The sequence below is a fragment of the Protobothrops mucrosquamatus genome, unplaced genomic scaffold (genome assembly GCF_001527695.2).
Source record: "Protobothrops mucrosquamatus isolate PMUCROS unplaced genomic scaffold, P.Mucros_1.0 scaffold1069, whole genome shotgun sequence".
Taxonomy (NCBI): domain Eukaryota; kingdom Metazoa; phylum Chordata; class Lepidosauria; order Squamata; family Viperidae; genus Protobothrops; species Protobothrops mucrosquamatus.
Window position 1 is genome coordinate 197881 of NW_015387297.1, and position 23965 is coordinate 221845.

Here is a 23965-nt window from a genome sequence, read left to right on the forward strand (position 1 = left end):
CGTTGATCATTTCTGATCCAGAGTATAATAGCCGAATCCTGGAGAGACGTGTATGCTATTTTCTACAGTCCTGGAAACAATGACTCCTTACAAGTCAGACTTGTCAAAAGAGGCTCCTTCTGGCCTATTGAATGAATCTAGTATTCATCAATATGCCACTCAAAGGAGAGAGAGAGAGAGAGAGAGCCTTGTTAAAAAGGGACTCTTGCTTCCCCATTGAAGCCTCCTCAGTTTATATTATTCAACAGTTAAGGTCTTCAAGCATTTTTCTTCCTTTTCAACATTGTTTCTTTCCCTCTGCTTTCTTACAGTGAAGGAGTTTCTTGCAAAAGCCAAAGAAGAATTCCTTAAGAAATGGGAGAATCCATCACAGGTATGGTGGTACCCTTGCATTCCTCATAGTCAACTTTTCTTTTCTTTTTTCTGTAGAAATAATGAAATGAAAATTTGTTCTTCAGCCCAATTTTAAAACGATAATGGGTGTGTAAAGGGAAGCAAAAATTATTAAATTTCCGTTGGACTGAAACTGCCTTTAAACAAGTTTGTCAAGAATTCTAATGTTGTCTTATAAAATGCTGCACACCTAAAAATCAGTGCCACAATGTAAGATGTACAGTTTGATGAAAAGGCACTCGTCTCCTTTTGGATTTTTTGAATCTTTGCATTATCTTTATGACAGCTTCGTACAGGTCCAACTGTTACACAAAGGAAACAAAACCCACCAGTTTGGAAAGTGTTTCTTCTCCAGCATGACGAATGGAGAATCCACAGATGGGTTGATCTTGCCTTTCTGCCCTAGAGTCTAAGGCAATCAACTTTTGCCACGCCTCTCTTCCTCAGGCTAGGAATCCCCAGTCACGACTTAGTCTTAGCCCAAGAGAGACGTGGTGAAGATTGGCTCTTGGTCTTTAGCGGAAAGGCTAAACGGTGATCCATCAGATTGTACCTTTCCCTTCCCTTCCATTTCCCTTCTCTGCGCTTAAACCACTCTGCGTTTAAACCACTCACTTTCAGAGCGGTTTGGCAGGCTTCGGCTGAACAAGCTCTCCCAGGTCTCAGGCAGGCCAGAAGGCTAGCGGTCGGCATTTTGAGCATCGCACGTGCCGTTCCTGGGTTGGGGGACCGGACCCTCCCTTCCAGCGGGCCTATTTTGACTCAAACAGAGTCATTTCGGCAAAATTTCAGCAAGCGATCTCGTTAGCCCGGCCATATTGTTTCGTTTATGTCATAACAGAATCACCCAACATGTAATATTGTCAGTATGAAAAAAATAATCATCCCACCCCCATCAGTCAGTTCAGTTGAAAGGATATCAGTATGCTTCCAGGTGCATTTCAAGTTGCTGGTAGTTACCTTTAAACCTTTCCTGGCTTGGGGCCAGGTTACCTACCAAAGCATCTCTCCCCACTGGGGCCTACGCATCCTGTTAGATCTAGCAAGAGAAGGCATTTTCTGGGTCCCATCCATGAGAGAAAGACATCTGTTGGGACCCAGAAGAAGTGCTTTTTCTGCTCTGGTAGTCATCCCTTGGAACATCATCCACACAGAAATGATCCTGCTGGCCTTTCACAAGGCATTGAAAACACAGTTTTATTATTAAGCTTTGGGCCCTGATAAATATGGGTAAGCCTGTTTTGTGGTTATGCTGAGTGTTTATGTGTGAGCCTGTTTTGTGGTTAGACTGAGAGTTCTTGGGTGCTGTTTTATGCTATTTCTGTTATTATTTATTCTGGCTGTTTTTTTATTTTTATTCTGCTTTCATTCTTAGCTGTCCAGAGTTGTGTATATGAGATGGGTGGCCATGTAAATTTCATAAATAAATAAATAAACCCCTAGGTGGGAGTGAGTACTACGTTAAATAAATGAGGCTATTTGGGGGCAGCTCTGTCCAATATAAACCTGACAAACTTTGGCTCCCATTACCCTATGAAGTTCTCACTAGACAGATTTTAGAGATACCTCATAATATGCTCACAATTTCCAAATTTCTCTGTACAATCTAATTATTTATTTACCCAACTAGTGTGGAAAAAGTTACAAAACCATTTTCAAACGCTGAAGTTTGACCAGTTCACAGAAGGAAACATAGTCTTGAAAACTAGATTTGAGATGATAGTGAAATCTTACCAAGAGTGCCTATCCTGTTAAAAAAATGACTCCATGAGTGCAAGATAAGGTCAGTAAGAAGTCACAAAGAACCCTAGAAGAACATTAATTTGGATTTGGAGGCTTCTCTCACTTGCTTAAAATTAGAGTTCGTGGTTCCACCATCAGAAAAGCACTAAGTACAAATAAGAATGCAACGTGCAGAAGCTATTGATTACTAAGAAGAACATCAGTACTTGCTTTTGTTTTGGCCAAAAAAGCATTTGGATAATTGTCCCCACTTAATGGAGGCATGTTCTATGAACAAATGAGTCAAAAGTGAGACTTTTCAGGCTATTTAAATGTTAGTAAGTGTAGTGGTTACTATTCATTGCATTCATGATTATCTCATGAATCTGATGCCAACTGTCAGACGTAGAGTGGTAGAGTACTTTGCAATATTTTTTTTTTTGTCCCAGAACTAGGACAACTTACCACTATGAAAAGGAAGCAGGAATTTTGTTTATGTTAGAGAATTCCACATGAGAACATCACGCCCTCTGTCTGAAAACTGAAATACAAATGAATCAGGAAGACAGTAATCCTAAACTTGCAAGCAAGAATGCAAGATAATGGATTAAAGAAGAACAGATTCAATTTTAAAATGGTCAAATAAAAGTCCAGACCTAAACCCCATCGAACTATTGTGGCAGCACTTAAACATTTTATGCTAGAAAATCCTTTAATGTTGTTGAGTAGAAGGAATTTGCCATGAAGAAATAGACCCAGGAATGGGATACCATTTAATGCAATGGTCCCCAACCTTGGCAACTTTAAGGCTTGTGGACTTCAACTCCCAGAATTCCTCAGTCAGCGTGCCTGGCTGGGGAATTCTGGGAGCTGAAGTCCACAGGTCTTAACGTTGCCAAGGTTGGGGACCATTGCATTAAGTGACCAATTACAAGAAACATTTGACTGCAATTATAGAAACTAAAGATAGTGTAATGCACTGAATGTAGGACATTGATTATTTTTTTCATACTGGCAGTTAGCATGTTTTCAGAAAATCTGAAAGATGGCAAATAGTTTTTTTACAAAAGTATAATGCTAGATGTATGAAAACATTTTTTTTAACTGCCCAGTGTTGTTTTCAAAGAGCTTGTCTTTTTGTAAGAGCTTGTCAGAAACCTCTCCTCAGTTATTAGTACTTTCACCAGATGCAAACATTTTGATGTCTTGATGTTAATATGAAAATTAAATTGCTCTATCCAGGGAAATAGAGATTCTGGGGGTAAAAGTTTAGGTTTTCAATTAATTTCAGATTTGCTATTTTTATGGAAATGAATTGAAAAACTTTATTTCGGTAATCACCCAACACAGGAAATGAATACTGATTATAGCTGAAGTGTGAGAGAGCAGACTATGGGGTATAAGCTGAAAACATAAAATTCAAAAACAGGAAAACCAGCTTTGAATCGTTGTTAAATGTTCAAACTCACTATAGTATACTTACATATTTAGGGTTCCTGATCTTGCGATTTAAAGTTTGTTTAGTAGTAAATAATCTTGAAATCTATAACACCTTTTTTTCCCCTCTTTGAAGGACATTATTTTCCATAAATATAGTTTGTGGACGCTAACTGTCACTAAGAATCAGCAGTATTTATCAGGATGGTTGTATGTACCAGGAGTGCACAAATAATACAAATTGTTCAAAAATATTCATTTGTCAGCAGACCATGTTCTAAGTAGCAAAATGTAGTTCTCAACCTCAGAGTCTAAGATAGGCAGTATTATATGCCTGGCTGCCTAACTAGTGCATTGGGGATTTATTACACTGTTATACTACAAACTCCAGGTTTTGGTGGTATTATTTTACTATTTGATAAGTGTTGTTGGCTAGAGATAAAATATATATTAATCTACTCTTGGTGGATTAAGTTTGCTTCTACTGTATGTGCCACTAGCCCAGGGGTAGGCAACAGGAAAGTTGTTTTTCTTTCACTGAAAGGATTTGCATCATGTGCCCTCTAGTGGTGGAATCCTAACTCTTCCAATTCCTACATAAGATATTGGTAATGGATGAAAGCAATAGTTGAACAGTTGGCCCTAACACAGAAGTGGGGACCTTTGAAATCACCTATAATATAGCAAAGGAAGAGGGCCATCAATCAGATGAAGCCTAATCATCCCGCATCTCGAAGCTTTGTCTCCCCAAATGTAATAGCTATAGCCTGTTATATGAAGCCATTTTCCCCCCCTTTCTCTCTCCTTTTGCAGAACACATCCAGTTTGGATCATTTCGAACGGCTCAAAACCCTGGGTACAGGCTCTTTCGGGCGGGTGATGCTTGTGAAGCACAAGGACTCTGGAAATTATTTTGCCATGAAAATCCTTGATAAGCAGAAAGTGAGTCTGGGACGTGGTGATGATCTTTGCTTTGGAAAGCAGGATTGAAGAGGAAGTTGTACTTGACTTGATCTTGTTTCTGTATTGCAGGTTGTTAAACTGAAGCAGATTGAGCACACCCTCAATGAAAAACGCATTCTTCAGGCTGTGAACTTCCCATTCCTTGTCAGGCTAGAGTATTCTTTCAAGGTAGGTAATGTCAAGTAACAGTTTCTCTCTCTCACCTGCTGATGCCTAATCCTCTGAACATCTGTTGCTCCAAAGCAGGGGTCTTCAAACTCGGCTCTTTTATGACTCATGGACTTCAACTCCCAGAATTCCTCAGCCAGCTTGCCTGGTTGAGGAATTCTGGGAGTTGAAGTCTATGAGTCATAAAAGGGCCGAGTTTGAAGAGCCCTGCTCCAAGGCGATCAGAAATTTGGCTCCAAGGAAGAATTTTCCTTTCTAAAGGCAGTAAGCGGATGAACAGAGTGAGCATCTTCACTTAGCATCCTCTGCAATTCAAACACATACAAACACTTAGCAAAACCTATACTCATCATACATTTCCTGCATGTAGTAGAAGGGAAAGAACAGCTCTCAGCGTTGAAGTGCCAGTCCTGGAAATAATTCTGCCCCTGAAATCAATGTGCAACACTCTGAAATTTGCATAAAATGTCTTAGTGACAATTTCATTGTGGCAGCCTAGAAATGGAAAACTTTGAAAGGACGAATATGAAACTGCCATAGTGAGCATGTAGGTTTAGGATATGTAGCACGACGTCGTACTGCTTTAAAGGCTTGACCATTCAAAATGCTCTAAGGTAGGGGTGTCAAACTTGTAATGTTACGTGACGTGTCGTGATGTATCGCGACTTTTTCCCCATCGCCAGAGCTGGGTGGGTGCTGTTTCGGCATGATGCATCCGGCCTGCAGGCCAGCAGTTTGCCACCTCTGCTCTAAGGGTTTCTGTTAGTTAACCCACCTGTCAGACCAGATTATAAAAAGCCATTAAGTTCAACCTATTTTTGCTATAAAGTACAAAATGAGTTTTAAAATCCTTCTGGTATTTTCCATGTTTAAAACATAAGATGGGCTAAAAAGTTCTAGGTTGCTTCTCTCGTTGGTTAGTTTCCATCCGTTGCTTCTTGTCCTACCCTCAGGCGCCTTGGAAAATAGCTTGACTCCCCCTGCTTTATGGCAGCCCCTGAGATATTGGAACACTGCTATCATGTCCCCCCTCGCCCTTCTCTTCATTAAACTAGACATACCCAATTCCAGCAGCCGTTCCTTATATGCTTTAGCCTCCAGTCCCCTCATCATCTTTGTTGCTCTTCTCTGTACTCTTTCTAGAGTCTCAACATCTTTTTTACATCGTGGTGACCAAAACTGAATGCAGTATTCCAAGTGTGGCCTTACCAAGGCATAGTAAAGTAGTATTAATACTTCACGTGATCTTGATTCTATTCCTCTGTTAATGCAGCCTAGCACTGTGTTGGCTTTTTTGGCAGCTGCAGCACACTGCTGGCTCATATTTAAATGATTTGTCCACTAGGACTCCGAGGTCCCTCTCACAGTTACTACTATTGAGCAAGGTACCCCCTATACTATACCTGTGCATTTGGTTTTTCTTGCCTAAATGTAGAACCTTACTTTTTGCCACCCCATTATGGATGGGGTGGCATTCCCCCAGGCAAAAGTTATGTGCAATTTGGGAACTCTTCCTCCTGGAAGAACAAATGGCAACTGTGGCCCGGAGAATCTTTTGCGAATTTTATCTTATGTCTCAATTGTTCTAATTCCTGGATTGGGAGGTACTATTTACAGCCCTTCATGGTTTAGTTAACTCCTGCTTGAATTACTGTAATATATTCTACATGGGGCTGTCCTTGAAGAGTACTTGGAAGCTGCAGCTGGTTCAGAATTTAGACAGTGGGTAATTACAGACCGGACATGTCCCATATTACACCACCATATGCAAGCTACATTGGGCTCCAGAGGCTTCTGGGACAATTCAAAGTCCTTGTTATCATTTGGAAAGAACTACCTATCTGTTATTAGTTCTGTTCAGTCCACCAGATCCAACTGAATTGACATGCTCTGTGTGCTTCCATCAAGCAACGGCATCTGATGCATACCAGGAAGAATGCTTTCTCTGATATGTACCTGCCCTATGGAACAGCATGTCTTCTCCCCCCCCCACACACACACCCCTCCTAAAATTCCACTTTTGGAACAATTTGCTATTCCAATAGCAAAATGAAGATTGGAGTACTCTGTAAGCCAGCTTGGAATGTTTCTGGTAAAATTGGATCAATCAGTTTCATGAGTTAGAACATTTGTAAGATTAAATTGTTTGTCATATCTCTAGTAAATTAGCCATGGCAAAAGAGATAAAACATATTGATATTGAATTCTAAGCAGTAAAATCTGCTCTGTAGCCAGCTCAGATCCATAGGCATTGTAAAAATAATGGAGATGGGGGTCTCTTTGCAATTATAAAGCAAGATACTTGGATTAATTTCTTGCACCAGTTTGCAAGATAACTAATTCTGCATACAAGAAACTCTTCTTCCTTCTTCTTTCTGCACATTATTGCATTCCTTTAGAAAGGCAGTTGTCTTTTTGTAATAATTGATTAGTTGTGTACTAGGAATCATCAGAGGTGAAGAGGGGAACAAAGCACTACTTGTTATTATCACTCTTATTTTATTTCTGCATTCAATTATAGGATAATTCAAATCTGTACATGGTGATGGAATACATCCCAGGTGGTGAGATGTTCTCCCACCTACGACGGATTGGCAGGTTCAGGTAGGTGTGTTCCCTCATCACTGCAAGGACGGGACTATGCTAGTTAGGAAAAGAGGAACTGGGTAGTGTAGTTTTTATATTTGATTCCCTGGTATTAAAGAGGGAGCAAACCCAATAATCGTTTCCAGTTTCTTTAATTTTGTATTTGAGTAGATCTAGGAAAAAATCTATGATTTTTTTTTTTTTTGCGTGCCCTGCTAATCTCTGATACAGAGTTTACACATTTTGAGATAAAGTCAAAAGATAGGATGGAAACTGTTTTATGGCTAGATGGCCAAGCCTGGTAGGATCCCAGGAGCTTAATACTTTTCATCAAATGACTATTGGTTGATTTGGGCACAACACTGGTAAAATCAGAGTAAGAAAAAAGCTTCAGCACAGCTTTAGTCTAGCCTTGCTCTTATAAGACAGTTGATGGAAAAATTAAGTTTGCATTGAAAAAGGGGAAAGGAACATCTGGCTCCTTGTCAGTGCCTGTGAAATGAAAGCCTAACTGACATTGTTTGGAAATCAGTAATGAAAATGTTTTCCCCCTGCTTTCCTGTTGTTGTTTTTTTACAGTGAACCTCATGCCCGGTTCTATGCCGCTCAGATTGTGTTGACTTTTGAGTACCTGCACTCACTAGATCTTATCTACCGAGACTTGAAGCCTGAGAATCTCCTCATTGACCAGCAGGGCTATATTGAGGTAGCACTATTTCAATCAATTACATATTCATATTCAGCACTCTTTAAGAATTGCGGTCCATGTCAGTAGTCTGGCACAGTGAACATTACTGTATGTGCAAATGTGACCACTAGATTATATTAACAGGCCATGACTGAACAAACTGACTCAGCGTGGTATTTGAACAAAGCCCCTCCATCTGACTATTAGGGGCTTTAGATAGTGCTCACTTAATAATATCACAGTGGAGGTGGTTGATCAATTAACAACAGATCCCACCTCACCCCCATGCTGCTCCTACCCTCCCCATGTTTTAATTGGGCTGCTGTATTTGTTTTATTTTATATGTATTTTACTTATGCTTTTATCTTTGTATACAGTTTTAATTTTTTTATTATTGTAAGCCGCCCAGAGTTGGTAACTCAGGGTATTAGGCGGCAAATAAATTTTCTAAATAAACAAATAAATAACCCCAGTTGGGATAAATAACCTTGCTGCTAAGTGAAGGGGTTTCTAAGTGGGAAATCGTTTGACTGCAAGAGTCTTTTCCAGCTGGAAAGAGACAAGACTACTCAGTTTTACACCTTTGGCTTTTGTTTGCCTCCTAACCATCCCCTGTCCTTTGGAATACTCAAGTGCCTGCTTATTGTCTTATACACATTGAAAGGAATGCAATTGCCCCACAGCCTGGGACTGGCAACTGTGAGCAGGCTATGCTAACAGCTTACTCTCTTTATATCTCTTTCTCTCCAACCTCCTTGTTAGTGAAGAGGATGGGGAGAAAAAAAAGCAAGTGGTTTCTGTAGGCAATATCTCCTTTGCCTGATCTTTTCCTGCTGCTGCTGCTATCATATGGATTTTAATATGTAGAAAAACAAATAGTTTACTTTCTTGAAATCTTTTCCTCATTCAGTGGAGTGGGGAGAGAGGGGTCAGGCAAAGGAGAGATTGCCTGTAGAAACTGCTTGCTTCCCCTTCCCTCAGAGAACAGATTGGTTGGCAAGAAAGAGATTGCAAGAAAGTAAACTGTTTGCTCTTCTATACCTCAACAGCAATGTGATCACACTGAAAGCGGAGAAGGATCAGGCAAAGGACCTACAAAAATCATTTGCTTTTTTTTTCCACCCCCACCTCACAGAGCAGAGAGATTGAAGAGAAAAGAGTTTCTGAGAGAAACAGCTTTCTTTCTTCAAAGCCCTTTCTCTCCAATCAAGCTTCTCAGCGGGGGGGGGGGGGACCCATAAGTCAGCCACAGGATGTGCAATGATTGTAATGATGATCGTGTGACTGGGGGAATGTAGGAGAAGGAGGGGGCAGAGTCAAAAGAGGAATCAGCCTAGAATCTATATAGCCACAATGGACTAAGTCCAACCTCTCTTGACTTCCGTTGACCCTTATCTAGCACCAAAATATTGCTAACCATTAATTGAGTAGATACCTTTGCATAAGCATGAGTTTTAATAAATCAGTTTTATTGGAACTTCACATGTGGTCCTGGTTTTCCCAGCTGACAGAGACAACTGTAAAGGTTGTAAATGGACTGTAGAGTTACTTTTTTTCACCATTGTTGTCCCTTCAAACAGTCTCTAAATAGTCAGTAAGCAGGAACTACTGTATAAGTAAATGAATATTACTATACATAAGCAATTTTGTATGAATGTAATAGAATTGCTGACAAAAAAACCCGATACATGTCCTCCAATTATTTGTATTCGATTAATAGAAATATACCAGTCCAACAACAGTCTGTCTAACTCAGGGGTCTTCAAACTTGGCCCTTTTATGACTTGTTGGACTTCAACTCCCAGAATTCTTCAGCCAGCGTGCCTGGCTGAGGAATTCTGGGAGTTGAAGTCCACAAGTCATAAAAGGGCCAAGTTTGAAGACCCCAGGTCTAACTGAATGTCCTCTGAATAACTAGATACTGTAAAGCATTTTTTCTAATACTACAAATCTTGGCATTGGCTCTTAAGAGATCTATGCAAAACAAATCTCCTTAATCTATCTGTTCTGGCCTAAACCTTCCTTTTACCCAGGTTGGATTTGTGTTTAACGTACATTTCCATCCCATCTTTATTGTTGACAATTCTCGTTTTTAAAATTGACCTTCAGGTCACAGATTTTGGCTTTGCCAAACGAGTGAAAGGCCGAACATGGACTCTTTGCGGGACTCCAGAATATTTGGCTCCTGAAATCATTTTGAGTAAGGTGAGTGATCTGTATTCTCCATGGACAGTATGTTGAGGTTCTGTGCCTGGTCAAACTGGGGGAGGGCTTGGTGACCCGTCCCCCCCCCCCAGCTTTTTGAATATTCCCCTTCTTCTAGTTGTGATTTGAGTTTCCTGTTGCAGGGTTATAACAAAGCAGTGGATTGGTGGGCACTTGGTGTCCTTATCTATGAGATGGCAGCTGGCTATCCTCCATTCTTTGCAGACCAGCCCATTCAGATCTATGAGAAAATTGTCTCTGGGAAGGTAATATTTCAGCCCATGCCTTATTTGCTGCATGCAAGATATTACACCTGCCTGTTGTATATTATTGGTCTTTTTTTTACATAGAATAGAATCCAGACTTTACCTTGAGTGTAGGTTAAATACTTTTTAAAAATATATATATACATTTATAATGCTCACTAAAACTTGGATGTAACTTTTCCCTACCAAGTAAATGCTAGAGTAATTGTAGTTCTGTAAATTGTGAGTGGGCACCTTTAAACTATTCCTTTTGACAACATTTTGAATTTAACTTTTTGGCATTACTAACAGCTTTCACTGTAGTAAATTTGCATGGCTCCTCTTTTTCTGCATAATGTTTAAAAGAATAAAACCGGGCAAAGGGTAGTCTTATTATAAATGTAACCATAAAAGTGTGCGTTTTCAGGATTTCATTTGGAAGGACTAAATAGAAAAGAAACTCCAATCCTAGGCAAAAAATCTCTACTATCAACTGTTACTAAAACAACACTCTTATGCTAATTTTTTGATCATCTGCATCTAACCTTTTTTGACTTCTTCCCTCCTTTACCACTCTCCTGAAAAAGTTTCAAAGGGCCCTGCTTATGCACATTATTCTAAAAAATATTACCTCTGATACCAGCACCATTTGAGGCAGAATAGAAGCCAAAAGTTAAAGTGTTTCAACCATTCAACACAACTCTTACTGTAAGGAAACTTACCTTTATTGAAAAGCAATCAAGGATAATGTTTTATTAGGTGTACTGCTTCATTTAGTGTGGACCATTGTCTTGATTTGCTTTTCATTTGAAATTCATGCAGGTATTACAAGTTCCTACAGTATCCTTCAGCAAAGCAGCGTCCTAAATTTTAGAAATAGTTTTAATTCTTTTTACAAATAACAACAGAAGCATTGTGGCTGGACATGTGATATTATTTTTAACTTGTTGGGTTAATATAAAATATATCAGAACTTTGTGCTGTACTTTTGAACTGTAACAGTTCAATTTAATCAGTGAAAAAGTTTCTTTTTTATGTTAGAGTCTCCTATCTGTCATCTCCTCTGAATTGCATTTTATATTCTTGTTTGTCAATGTTCTCCTCACATTTCCTTGCCACAACCCCAGTCAGTTGAATTTTTGGTTAAGTTATTCTCTCAACTGGGGGAAAAAAAACTTTTTATTCTGCTCAGATACTTATCTATGACATCTTAGTTTATTGCAGAAGCAAATTAAGTTAAATGAATCAAGTAACCAACTTCTGCAAATATGTCAGATGTTTCTTAAAAATATTCCAGCTGTATGCATTAGGTAGGCGAATACTTAATTTAATGACTTGCATAAATTAGATTTGGCTTAAGGCATTTAACTTACTAGCCTTGATGCAACTCTTCCTCCAGTCTACCTATTTGAAAAAGAGAAAAGATGGGCCAAACTCAGATATAAACAATCTACTTTTGCTTTATCTTGTTTTACTTTTCTGACATCCAAGATCCAATTGCTAAAAACACACATTTGGATTTTAGAACCCTGAATCCAAAATATTTATTTTCTTTTGTTTTTGAATATTAGTACTTAACAACGCTTGTATAGTTCCAGGCAAATAAATTATTTTTTCAGTAGTATAATGTTAGACTTTTATCAGTCAATTGGGAGTCAGGAATATTTCAAGCCACACAATCTGCCTTCTGCTTGCCCTGATGTAAAGCTAAATACTAAATCCTACTCTGTAAAATAGTTTGGCAATCTATAAGAGTTTTATGCTGGAATATTTTTGAGAAGCAGGGCACTTTGAAAAAAGCACAAAAGATATATATTGTTTGCTAGTTTTTTATAAAAAAAATATCCTTCTGCTTCTCTTGTGTCAGTAGTTCTTATTATACATCTGTACTTTTCCCATCTTCAAGTTCCTGAGAGGTAAAAATTCTCGTAAAAATAAGGTTTTGGGAATTCAAATACAAGATATATGGAAAACCTACCTGGAACTGTAGTTATGTGGTAAATGTTCTAATTTCAAAAGTGTGTTAATGTCTTGAGCTATAGCATGCTCTCCACCAGCCTAGTCATTCCAAATATTCCTGGAGGGCACAAATTTGGGAATAGACCGCTATAGCATATGAGATATCATACTGCCTACCCTGTTCCTATAGCTTTGAGATTTCTTTCTGGAGACAGAAGAAAATCTTGGGTTTTTTGCATCCAGGTCCGCTTCCCATCCCACTTCAGCTCAGATCTGAAGGACCTGTTGCGTAACCTGCTACAGGTAGACCTCACCAAACGCTTTGGCAACCTCAAAAATGGAGTCAACGACATCAAGAATCACAAGTGGTTTGCAACCACTGATTGGATTGCCATCTACCAACGGAAGGTAAACAACTGCAGCCAACAGGCTTTTTTAAAATAAAGAGTAAATAGTATTAGTACATAAATTTGCAGATGACACCAAACTGGAAGGAATAGCCAATACTCCACAACAGGGGTGTCAAACTCGATTTCATTGAGGGCTGCATCAGGGTTGTGGTTGACCTTGGGGGGTCGGGGTAGGCGTGGCCGGGGTGGGCATAGCGGGGATGGGCGTGGTGAGTTCAACATCGCTCGTGTCGGGGGGTGCCTGTGGTGGCCCGTGCAGGGCTGGGGGGGATCCATTGTCTCCAGCCGAAGAAGGCGAGACCAGAACGAGCACTATATCCTTGTCCACCAGAGGAGCCTTGCTATCCCTCTCAGGCCATGTGGAGGACCCCCAGTGATGCAGGCTGCCTGGAGCCCTGGGCAGGGAAGGGCAAGGGCCCAGTCCAGCCTTTCCCAAGGGAGTGCCTGGCTGTGCTTACCTCCTCCTCAAGGCTGCTGCTGATTGGCTCGCTCTCCTTGGCCAAGTTGCTCATGGTGTGTGTGTGAGGGCAAAATGTGTGGGTCAGAGGGAGGCCCACTCCCTCTCCCTGCGAGGAGACCCGGCTTTGTAACCAAAGCATCCTCAGCGATAGGATGGGAGACCACCAGGAGAGGTCAGGAAGAGGGGACAAGGTGATGGCGAAAGGGCAGCAGGGCTGCTCGTGGCCAAGTGCTAAGGCAGGACTTCCCTCAGACCTTCCCTCCCTCTCATTATAATCTTCCTTCCTTCCCTCTTCATTCTCCTTTTCTTCTTTTCCTTCCCCTCTTTCCTTCTTTTTGTCTTTCCTCTTTCCCTTTCTCCTTTCCTGTCCCTTCTTGGATGCTCAAATGCAAAAGGGGAAACATTTCTCGATGCCTCCTTGCCTTGTGATCAGATGCCACTTTTGCTAGTAGTCTGTGGCCACTTAAAAGACTGAGAACAAACCAGGCTCAGTTTATCCCATGCTTGCATTTAGTGGGGGCGTCCACAGACAACAGTACAGCAAAACTGTCAAAATGGCGGCTGTGATAGTTGATCAGAGCTCCTCTGTTTTTTATGTGCGACAGCTTTAGCATTTAGGAACAGAGTTAAGTTAGTTGCTTTTCTATTAATACATAATCCTTAGAAGGGCTCTCCTGCAGGGACCCTGCCATGGTCTAATTCAGACTGGAAATATAGCAAAGGAAAATATTTTCCCCCACTCTGCTTTGTCCTGTTTTCCCCACTGGAAATGGCTGTTTGCAACACACAAGGAGGGGATACTTTCCTAAGAGTTCACAACTCAAGAATACCAATGTTAACTTGGATTGCTTTCTCCTTTGAGCCCACGTCTCAATGGATCCAGGTCTGAAGCAGAACTGTGTGAACTGGGGCATCTCTAACCAAGTTGCCTCTATTCCTTCCTTCCTTCCTTCCTTCCTTCCTTCCTTCCTTCCTTCCTTCCTTCCTTCCTTCCTTCCTTCCTTCCTTCCTTCCTTCCTTCCTTCCTTTTTTCCCTCCCTCTCTTCCACCCACCCTCCCTTCCTTCCTCTCTCCGTTCCTTCCTTCTTCCATTCCTTTCTTCCTCACTCCCTCTCTCCCTTCCCATTCTCATCTCTTTCCTTCCTCCGCGCTCAGAAAGGGGTGATGGGAGGGGGAGAGATTGCTAGCACTGCCAGTGTCCATGCTACCGTCGGCCATCACTATCCCACCCAGGCAGGCAGGGCTGGTCCCGGTGAAAGGGAAGCCTCGTGGCTGCAAGACTAGGTCAGCAAACAGGCCATGGAGGTGCTGGTGCCTGGTGCCAGCCATCAAAGCCAGAATGTGCTCAGCCTTAGATCCACGGGGCAGCCTTGGAACCAGCGAGGAACTGCTCCGCTGCCTCTGCCCCAGCCCCTGGGTGTGCGCACAGGAGACGAACAGCGCCAGCATCTTTGGGTGAAGTCAGCTTGCGGGGCAAGACAGCCAGCAGGGACGCTGGACTCCGCTTGCACACGCATCCAGAGGACAGGGCAGGAGCACCCGTCGCTGGTTCCAGGGCTGCCCCATGGATCTAAGGCTGAGCACGTTCTGGCTTTGATGGCTAGCACCAGGTTGTAGATTAGTGCCCAGTCGGCCTGGGCCGGGTCAAGGTGCCATGGGCCGGTCCTTTACTGTTTCCAGAGCAGGTCCCCAGGCCAGGCGGAACCACGGGGCGGGCCTTGTGTTTGACATAGGCTTAAGATACAGAAGGCTTTTGATAGATTTGAACACTGGGCGCTATCTAACAAAATGAAATTCAGTGGTGAAAAAAGTAAGGTTCTACATTTAGGCAAGAAAAACCAAATGCACAGGTATAGTATAGGGGGTACCTTGCTCAATAGTAACAACTGTGAGAGGGATCTCGGAGTCCTAGTGGACAATCACTTAAATATGAGCCAGCAGTGTGCTGCAGCTGCCAAAAAAGCCAACACAGTGCGAGGCTGCAGTAACATAGGGATAGAATCAAGATCACGTGAAGTGTTAATACCACTTTACAATGCCTTGGTAAGGCCACACTTGGAATACTGCATCCAGTTTTGGTCACTGCGATGTAAAAAAGATGTTGAGACTCTAGAAGGAGTACAGAGAAGAGCAACAAAGATGATCAGGGGACTGGAGGCTAAAGCATATAAGGAACGGTTGCTGGAATTGGGTATGTCCAGTTTAACGAAGAGAAGGACGAGGGGGGACATGATAGCAGTGTTCCAATATCTCAGGGGTTGCCACAAAGAAGAGGGAGTCAAGCTATTCTCCAAAGCACCTGAAGGCAGGACAAGAAGTAATGGATGGGAACTAATCAAGGAGAGAAGCAACCTAGAACTGAGAAGTTTTCTGACAATTAGAGCAATTAACCAGTGGAACAACCTGCCTCCAGAAGCGGTGAATGCTCCAACACTGGAGGCTTTTAAGAAGAGACTGGACAGCTATTTGTCTGAAATGGTATAGGGTTTCCTGCCTGAGCAAGGGGTTGGACTAGATGACTTCCAAGGTCCCTTCTAACTCTATTATTATTGTTGTTGTTATTGTTATCGTTATTATTATACATTAATGTCAATTGCCTACTAGGCTTAAGGCTGCCATTTGCACATATACAAAGGTGGATGCATTGAGCAGTTTTTTAAATCACCAAGTTAGCAGCAGCACAAAGGCTTCCATGTATTTCACAAAAAGTGGCTTGTTCTGGATCAGCAGACCTTAATTAGAAACTTTATTTTTGAATTATTTACAGCTATGACTTTCTGAGTTGTCTAACTCTAAATGGTGATGCCAAAATGGGTTGTTTGTGGTTTCCTGGCTTGCTTGTATGCTTTGATAAAGCCTCTGATCCGTCCTTAGAGGCACAAGGCAAGAGCAGGAGGGAAAACAAGCTAGGAAAGGGCTAAACAATCAATGGCTGCTCATCTTCATATCTGAGTTTAGTCTCCTCTACAAATTGCCACTTAGAGCATAGAAGGCAGTTTTTTGGCAGCAGGGCCTGTACAATGTTTGACTATATGTCAGTCACTGAAGGGCCAAAAGACGGAAGTCATGCCAGTGCTGAGACAGTGGGGACCAATCTTCTGACGCTCTTTAATCTTCAAGGTTTAGGAGTTTAGAGACTTAATGCAAATAAGCTGCTGCTATTTTAAAATGAAAAATGAGCACATATATGGGATTTGGGGTAGAGCTCGTAATACAACTTGCTCATAATATAATTTGCATTACGACTGTGGATGTGGTAATGCAACAAAATGATTACCGTTGCATTTAGGAAGGATGGGCGCGAATCAGCTTTTCCTGAATTTGCATTTGCAGTAAATTCTATGAATTGTGCATGGTTTGGAATAGGTCAGTTAATTGTGCGAAGTCGTTAGTGCTATGGCACGCTACAGTTCTTAGTGCCCTTCCTCAATTTGACAGGAAGATTTTTAAGCATGCAGCTAAATTATTTATTGTTGTGGGATGGCGAACCTATGACACACATGTCAAAGGTGACAGGTGGCAACATTTGGGGTGACGCACCAGAATTCAGCTGACAACTATTCTTGGAGGCATACCCTGTTCTGTGATTTTCAGAGGCTGCAAATGTTATGCGAGAGGGCCATGTTCTTGCATGGTCTGAAGACTCCAAAAGTTGTGTAAAAACGGGACAGGCTTTTTTATGATTTCTGGAGCTATGGAGGCTGTGAGAGAATGGGTTGTGCTTTGGTGGGGCCTCCGGATCTTCTGGAAGTCTTGTTAGAGGGCTCTGCTCTTGTGTTGCTTCTGAAGCCTCCCAAAATTGCCTGAGAACAGGGCCTGCTTTCGTATGTTTTTTGGACACTGCAGAAATGCAGAAGAGCATTCTCTGAAGTTACTTCAAGAGCGGAGGCCTCTTGAACCCAGAACAGCCTTAAGTAGGCCCAAAAGCCTGTCAAAAGAGAACATTGCCTAGTACAGTGGTTCTCAACCTTTTTAATGCCGCGACCCCCAACCGGTCGTAAGTCGAGGACTAAACCGGTTGTAAGTCGAGGACTAAACCGGTCGTAAGTCGAGGACTAAACCGGTCGTAAGTCGAGGACTACCCAACCGGTCGTAAGTCAAGGACTTTCCCTGCCCGGGAGCGCCGCGCATGCGTGGTTCCGCCCCCTGCGCCAGCCGAGGCGTAGCTGGCAAGCGGCAGAGACGGAGCAGGCCGACCACCAGCTGGCCCAGCCCAAGGGAGGTAAGGCACCCACCGGAAAAGGGGGAAAAATGGCGGACAAAAAAAATGGCGGACAGCCTTGCTTGGCGACCCCCGTGAAATGGTCAATCGACCCCAAATGGGGTCACAACCCATAGGTTGAGAACCGCTGACCTAGTAGCATGTGGCAGATCCTGGGAAATAGTAAGCTGCGGGGACAATCGTGCTATTCCTCAAGGCTCGCCATCATTGGAAAATGTTGTAAGGTGGCTTTTTTGAGTGGCAGTAGGGCTGAAGTTGAAGCCCTGGCCTCTATTTAAAACCCACCCTCAGTGCTGTCGCCAAGTGCCACAGTTCAGGGTGATCTAAATGGGAGCCAGTTTGATCTAGTGGCTAAGGCACCAAGCTAGAAGCTGGATACCATGACTTCTAGTCCCACCTTAACCACGAAAGCCAGCTGGGTGACCATGGGCCAGTCACACACACTCTTAGCCCAACCCACCTCACAGGGTTGGGGCTGTGGGGAAAATAGGAGGAATGTGTGCTGGATATGTTCATCGCCTTGAGTTATTTGTAAAAATCATAAAAGCGGGATACAAATAAATAAAGAAATAGAGAATTGTTTTCTTTTGTTTGGGGGAGACGTGATATGCCAGCAGAATCATGTTAGGCCATATTCCGAATTTTTGACATGCCAAGCCCAAAAGATTCACCATCATTGCTCATAGTTTGCATGGTTATTTATGTGAAGTGAATTATTTGAAGGAGAAGAGGGTAATGGAAGCAGAGGCAAAAAGATTCCCCTTTCTGAAAATTGTTTGCCAGCAAATCTCACTGGTTATTCTAGTGATGTAAAATGGGCTGGAAGGTTCTGCATGTGGTATAAGATTTAACAAGATCATGAAAAAAGACCAACTATTTTAGATACAAATAAATGGGTTCTTTGTATTTGCCATTACATCTCTGATCCTCCTCAGATTTGCTGATTGATTTATAAACATTGGCTTGGTTTATACATTGTGTTAGACCAGGGTTTGTATTAACCTAAGCAAGACATAGTAGCCTGTTTTGTTTTATTGTTTTTTTTATATTAAATTAACCCAAATCTATAATTTACAAAACACAGTATCTCAATCAGCATATTGTGGTTAGTTAAAACAAAGCCTGTAAAACCAAGTAATTCTGGAAAACCCAAATAATTCTGGAGAATTTTTAATTTGACTTTTCCTAAATTAGAAACAAGAAATGGGAGACTCAGCTGATAAACTTCTACTTTGGGAAGAAATGGCTGAGCAGCAGACATGGAAGGAGTTAGGCCAGACATGTCAAACTCATGACATCGCGCCGCGCAACGTATCGGAACTTTTTCTCCATTGCCGGCAATGGGGTGGGCGCGGTTTCCTCGTGATGCGTCCAGCCCGTGGGCCGGCAGTTTGACACCCCTGAGTTAGGCAGAGCTCCGATTGAGCTGAAGCAAAGTAATGGTGTACTTGTTTGTGGAGAATTCTTACCTCTTTACCTGGTTAAAAAAAAAACAAAGCATGTCCCTTACATCAAGGGAGTGTGCAGGAGCTAAGTTAAGCAAATTTTCCCAATCCTGTATTAATATTAGAAGTGAGCTAGCCTAAGCAGAAATAGCTTTAAGCAGCTATTTTATTCTCTTCTATAGAGAAGCAGGGCATCTTTAACTCTGTTTTATAGATAAACAGGTAAGCATTTTTGTTGGATCTATACATTTAGTCTCATATTCATTGGACTCATCCAAGTATAAAAGTTGTTAAGACCTGTTGAGGATCTGACACTCACCATGCCAACAGAATTGACCTGGTGATGCGCTTTCTCTCTTGTCAAGATCACTATGTGCCTCTTTACAGAGAGAGAAAATGAGAACATTACTTAGATCAGGGGTAGTCAACCTTGGCTCTTTTATGACTCGTGGACTTCAATTCCCAGAATTCCTGAGCCAGTTTAGCTGGCTCAGGAATTCTGGGAGTCGAAGTCCACGAGTCATAAAAGAGCCAAGGTTGACTGCCCCTGACTTAGATTAATAACCAAACTTGTAGCCCTATTTCATGCCTCATGTTATAATTGATCTACTGATTATAAACACATGATGACATGTTCCCATATTATAATAATACTTAACTGTGCTATCTCCTCCACAGGTGGAAGCTCCTTTTATACCAAAGTGCAAAGGACCGGGTGACACAAGTAACTTTGATGACTATGAAGAAGAGGAGATCCGGGTGTCTATCACTGAAAAATGCGTCAAGGAGTTTTCAGAATTTTAGGGCCAGCCCCCTTTGCTTTGTGTGCCCAGGAAAAGAAAGGGCTTGATTTGATCAGCCTCAAGGGCCAGAGTTCCTTGCCTATTTGTTAATTTGGGGAGGTGGGAGAGTGTTGGGGTTCACCTGGATCTGTTTGGGCAAAAGAGAGAAAAGGGGAATTCATTTGAAGCTGTGGAAAAGACAGTAGTCTGAATGTCATCCACCCACCATCCACTGCAAGCTATAAGGTGGCTCCCCGCCACTCTCAGGCAGTTTTTAAAACAAATTCCCTTCCTGCTTACATTGACTCCAATCCATATACAAACCCTAATTGGACAGTCCCTGGTTTTTTGGTGGCTTTTTATTTTTAAGGGAAAGGGAATACTTTGTAATTCATCACCATCTCTAACGATTTGGTTCATGGGGCATTGCAAAAAAAAAAAGGGAAGGGAATTGGGGAAGGCAGAAAGTAAACACATCCACACAACACTTTGGTGTTTAGACCAGCATTAAATGGGTTACAACCCAATTGTCTCGCCTCCCACTGTGAGACAACCCTATCCTTTTATCAATAGCCCTTTCCTCCCCTATCCCTTTCCAAGGCTCATTTTATTAACTTTAAAGAAAAAATTTAAAGACATAGTTGACTGGCTTTAAAAAAAGGTTTTAACAGTCTAGGTGGGGGCAATGCTTTTATATGCTCTGTTTCCAGCACAGTTAAATGAAATTCAGCAGGAATTTTAATTCTGTAAAAACAGCTGGATTTTAGCATGAAGAATATGTGGTTTCTTTTCTTTTCTTTCTTTCTACACTTGATTTAAATCTTTGTCCCTGGTTTTGGGAAAGAAAGAGGCAATAATATTCACACTTGCTGAAGGGGGACAATGACTGGCTGCAGCTGGAGCAGGAATACTATGGGAAGAAACACTGTTTGAATGTGTATTTCCAAAACCCATTCTTTTTCCTTCTCCTCAGCTAACCTCGCCCCTTCCAAAATGTATCCCAAGATCAGTTCTACTGCATAAGGTAACTGCTGGACTAATTTGAATGGATGAGAAACGAGCAGAATTTGGGAAAGATGAGCTACTTGTCACTGAAGAGGTTTGTCCCCTTTAGTAGCAATTAAAATGGGGATAAAGTACATGCGTAGTGAAAGATGTTGGCAAGACACATTGGCTGGATACGATTCTTCCTCTTCCAGCTCAAACCTCAATGTTGGTGATACATGGATCTGTGGGTGTGGACTCTCCGTTACTCCAATCCTTAAGATCTCTATACACCTGCTCTAGTTTTATGCTAAGATAACGAGAAGGATGGCAAACCTAACCCTGATAATAAAGATGGTGAGATTTACAAACAAAATAGACAAAACCCATTCACTTGTGCCATGCAGACAAGGGAGTGACCAGTTTTGGTCTGTTGTTGAGATTGGAAATATAAAGTGGCATCTGTTTAGAGTCTTTTCTCTGAAAAGACGGAAGCAGTTGGAGTTGGACTCAAACAATGAGGAGGGAAGGCTTGTTGTTTTGTCCTATTTTTTTTCTGATACTCCCCTTCACCTTTCCAATGCAATGCCTCCTTGTATTTTGTCTTCACCTTCCTGACTCCAAGTACACTCTTTCTAAATTCACAGTTTAAGTTTCTCCTGTTCTCCTTCCATGGCTGGAGAGCAGAGCAGGCGTCTTTAGATTGAAAGATGTCATCTGCACAGAAGTGCTATTAGGATCAGACAAGCTTTATTTGCCTCCCCAACCCCAACTTCTCATCATCCCTTCCCACCAAGAAGCTCCTCAGTCCCATTTCTGTGAGGTTGGGGAGAGGTAGACCTAAAGCCATCTGCTCCCAGTCTTGGAAGAAGCAAAAACCACTTCTGTGTAATCCAACAAAACTTGTTTCACTGAGAAAAAAAACAAACCCTACTTCCTCTTTAACAGTGTGCTTTGTTGTAAACATATTTGAAACTATTACCAATAAAGTTTTGTTTAAAAAAAATAAAGTTTAATTCCTAAACTTTAGATAAGATGGGAAACAGCAGTAAGGAGTTTGAGTCATGATGGCCGGTGCTAAAAAGATAACATGAAATAAAAAGCTATGGAACTTTTAGGAACTCACATGATGCAGTTTTCATTAACCATTGATACAGCCTACTCCCTTTGTATAACGCTTTAAAACCAATTTGACATAACTGAAGGTATGTGAATTGAATGCTCTCTGTTTTAATTTTAAGTCTCAGTCAATGAAAATTATTAGCTTTTTGAAAAATGCATTTGCTTCATAATCAAATATGCATTACATTTTGAAACTTTTAAATTCTATCTGGAGAGTATTGATAATGGAAGAGGCAATTTATCAAATGGCTGTGAAATCAACACGTCCATTACCTAAAATTTATGTGAGCACCCCAGAATTGTCAGATTCTTGAGTTTCTATATTAGAATTTCATACACACTGTCATGTTAATGTGCATGGAAAACTCTTCTGCTGTTTGTATTTTTTTTTAAAAAAAACCTTATTCAGAGCAAATAAAGGCATGTATCTAGTTACATAATGTCCTATGATAGCCTTCCCCAACTCAATACCCTCTAAATATGTTGGAGTACTATTCCTAAAATATCCTGGGAGTGGTGGTCCAATGCATCCGACAGGGACCAGCTTAAGAAGATGCTGTTGTGTATTCAAATACTAAATACATTCAAACTCTCTTGAGAGTAGGAAGACAAAATGGAAATTACTTTCAAAACAAAAGTAATTGAGTTCCTATGGGTTAGTAGTAAAAAACTGTTAATAAGAAAACTCACAATCATCACTGGAAATACAACTCTATTACAAGTTCTTTGAATATCTGCATTTAAGGTTCTAATTATATTTGAAGAGGTCTTTCCATGAAAAAAGGCATTATCATTGGTTAAGGTATCTCAATAATAAAATTACAAAGAATCATAACATATTGAAGGCTAAATTGTATATGCTAAATAATTGAATTTTGTAATTTTGGTTTAGAGGTGACTGTTTTCAATGGGACAGAATGAGGTGTACTGAAAAGCTGAGTGCACTTCCTCTTTCAGTGTACCTCAGCCAGTAAATGCAACAAGCTGGCTGTTTATATACAAGTAAGACTTACCAGAGAAAATAATAGCTATTGGATTCTTCACAGTTCCCTCATTTTTTAAAAATTTAAAATAGAAAACTGTTTTCCCCAAACTCTGGAAAATTAATTCTATTTTGCTTCTGGAACTGTGACAAGCTATTGTATTATTTCTTACACTTAATTCTGTTGTTACACTGTAGAGCTGGGCTACAGTGTAGGATAGACTAGAGAATAACTTCCAATGATTGCTCAAAAAGAAAAAGATGGATTATTCTTGATAAGGACCAGAAATTACAAAGAAAGGCAGTAATGCCAGTATTGTAAATTAAGAAACTGGTCAGCATTCCAGCAGCTGATTATCTCATATTTGTTGTATGCTATGCAAATCAGTTTTATGTAAGGCACCTTATTATAATAGAATATCTAGTTTTCAGACCATTTTGAGAACTTGAGTGTTTTCCTATTTTATAAAATGAGCTGGGAGGGGCAGCCACTAAGAAACTGATATGTCCAAATTCCAATATCAAAATTGTCAAAACTTTTATAATAGGGGTTGTGTGTGTGTGTTGTGAACAAGACTGTGAGTTGAACTTTTTTATTTATGTTTAAACAGATTTGAACATTATATTAGAGGAATGTGAAATTGTTCATCTTTATATTTGGAAAACTTTTATTGCTAACAAATATTTAGGTACGATTCTGGAGTTCAAAGAAAAATTTTGAAATTAAAAATGCTGGTATTAGAATAGCAAAACAATTCCTACAGCACCCTTCAGAACAATTGCTGTTAATCTGTCAAATTCAGTTGATATTTTGATAATTTAAACATAAAAATGTATTTATTCCCATCTTTGAAAAGAAAAAAAATGAAAGGCAGTTCATTCTTGACCACTTCCTGTCACTGAATCAGCTTATGAATAGGGACCTATTTCCTTTTCCTATGTGTAGGTGGAGATGTAACCACTGTTGCTCACAGCCCTCGTAACTGCTAAATCCTGACTCTCCTATAATTCAGTTTCTAGCAGCATAAATGCAATTATATTAAAATTATTGTGGAATCTTCAGTGTACCAAATCCATATTTCAGAAAGCAAACTTTGGATCTGCCTTTTGATTGAAATAATCTAGTAGTGAAGAGATCCAGGTTCTTCTCCTTTCTTAGGCATGGAAGATGGTAAGATGACATTGGATTAAT

At 40.9% G+C, this 23965-nt stretch overlaps 1 protein-coding gene across 1 annotated transcript; it reads left to right on the forward strand.

Annotated features, from left to right (window-relative positions):
• Positions 1–310: 310 nt before the first annotated feature.
• LOC107291148 (cAMP-dependent protein kinase catalytic subunit alpha) lies at positions 311–22651 on the forward strand. The gene is made up of 9 exons (XM_029284890.1): positions 311–373; positions 4366–4494; positions 4585–4683; positions 7205–7287; positions 7849–7975; positions 10067–10162; positions 10306–10428; positions 12610–12774; positions 19582–22651. Exons 2-9 carry the CDS (start codon positions 4432–4434, stop codon positions 19705–19707), a joined length of 882 nt encoding a protein of 293 aa, XP_029140723.1. The 5' UTR covers positions 311–373; positions 4366–4431; the 3' UTR covers positions 19708–22651.
• The last annotated feature ends 1314 nt before the right edge of the window (positions 22652–23965 follow it).

Bases quoted from the DNA above. Each gene is read 5' to 3' on its own strand.
- LOC107291148 (XM_029284890.1), top strand. From the start codon at position 4,432: ATGCTTGTGAAGCACAAGGACTCTGGAAATTATTTTGCCATGAAAATC. The intron at 4,495-4,584 runs GTGAGTCTGGGA...TCTGTATTGCAG, and splicing joins AAATCCTTGATAAGCAGAAA to GTTGTTAAACTGAAGCAGAT. The intron at 7,976-10,066 runs GTAGCACTATTT...ATTGACCTTCAG, and splicing joins ACCAGCAGGGCTATATTGAG to GTCACAGATTTTGGCTTTGC.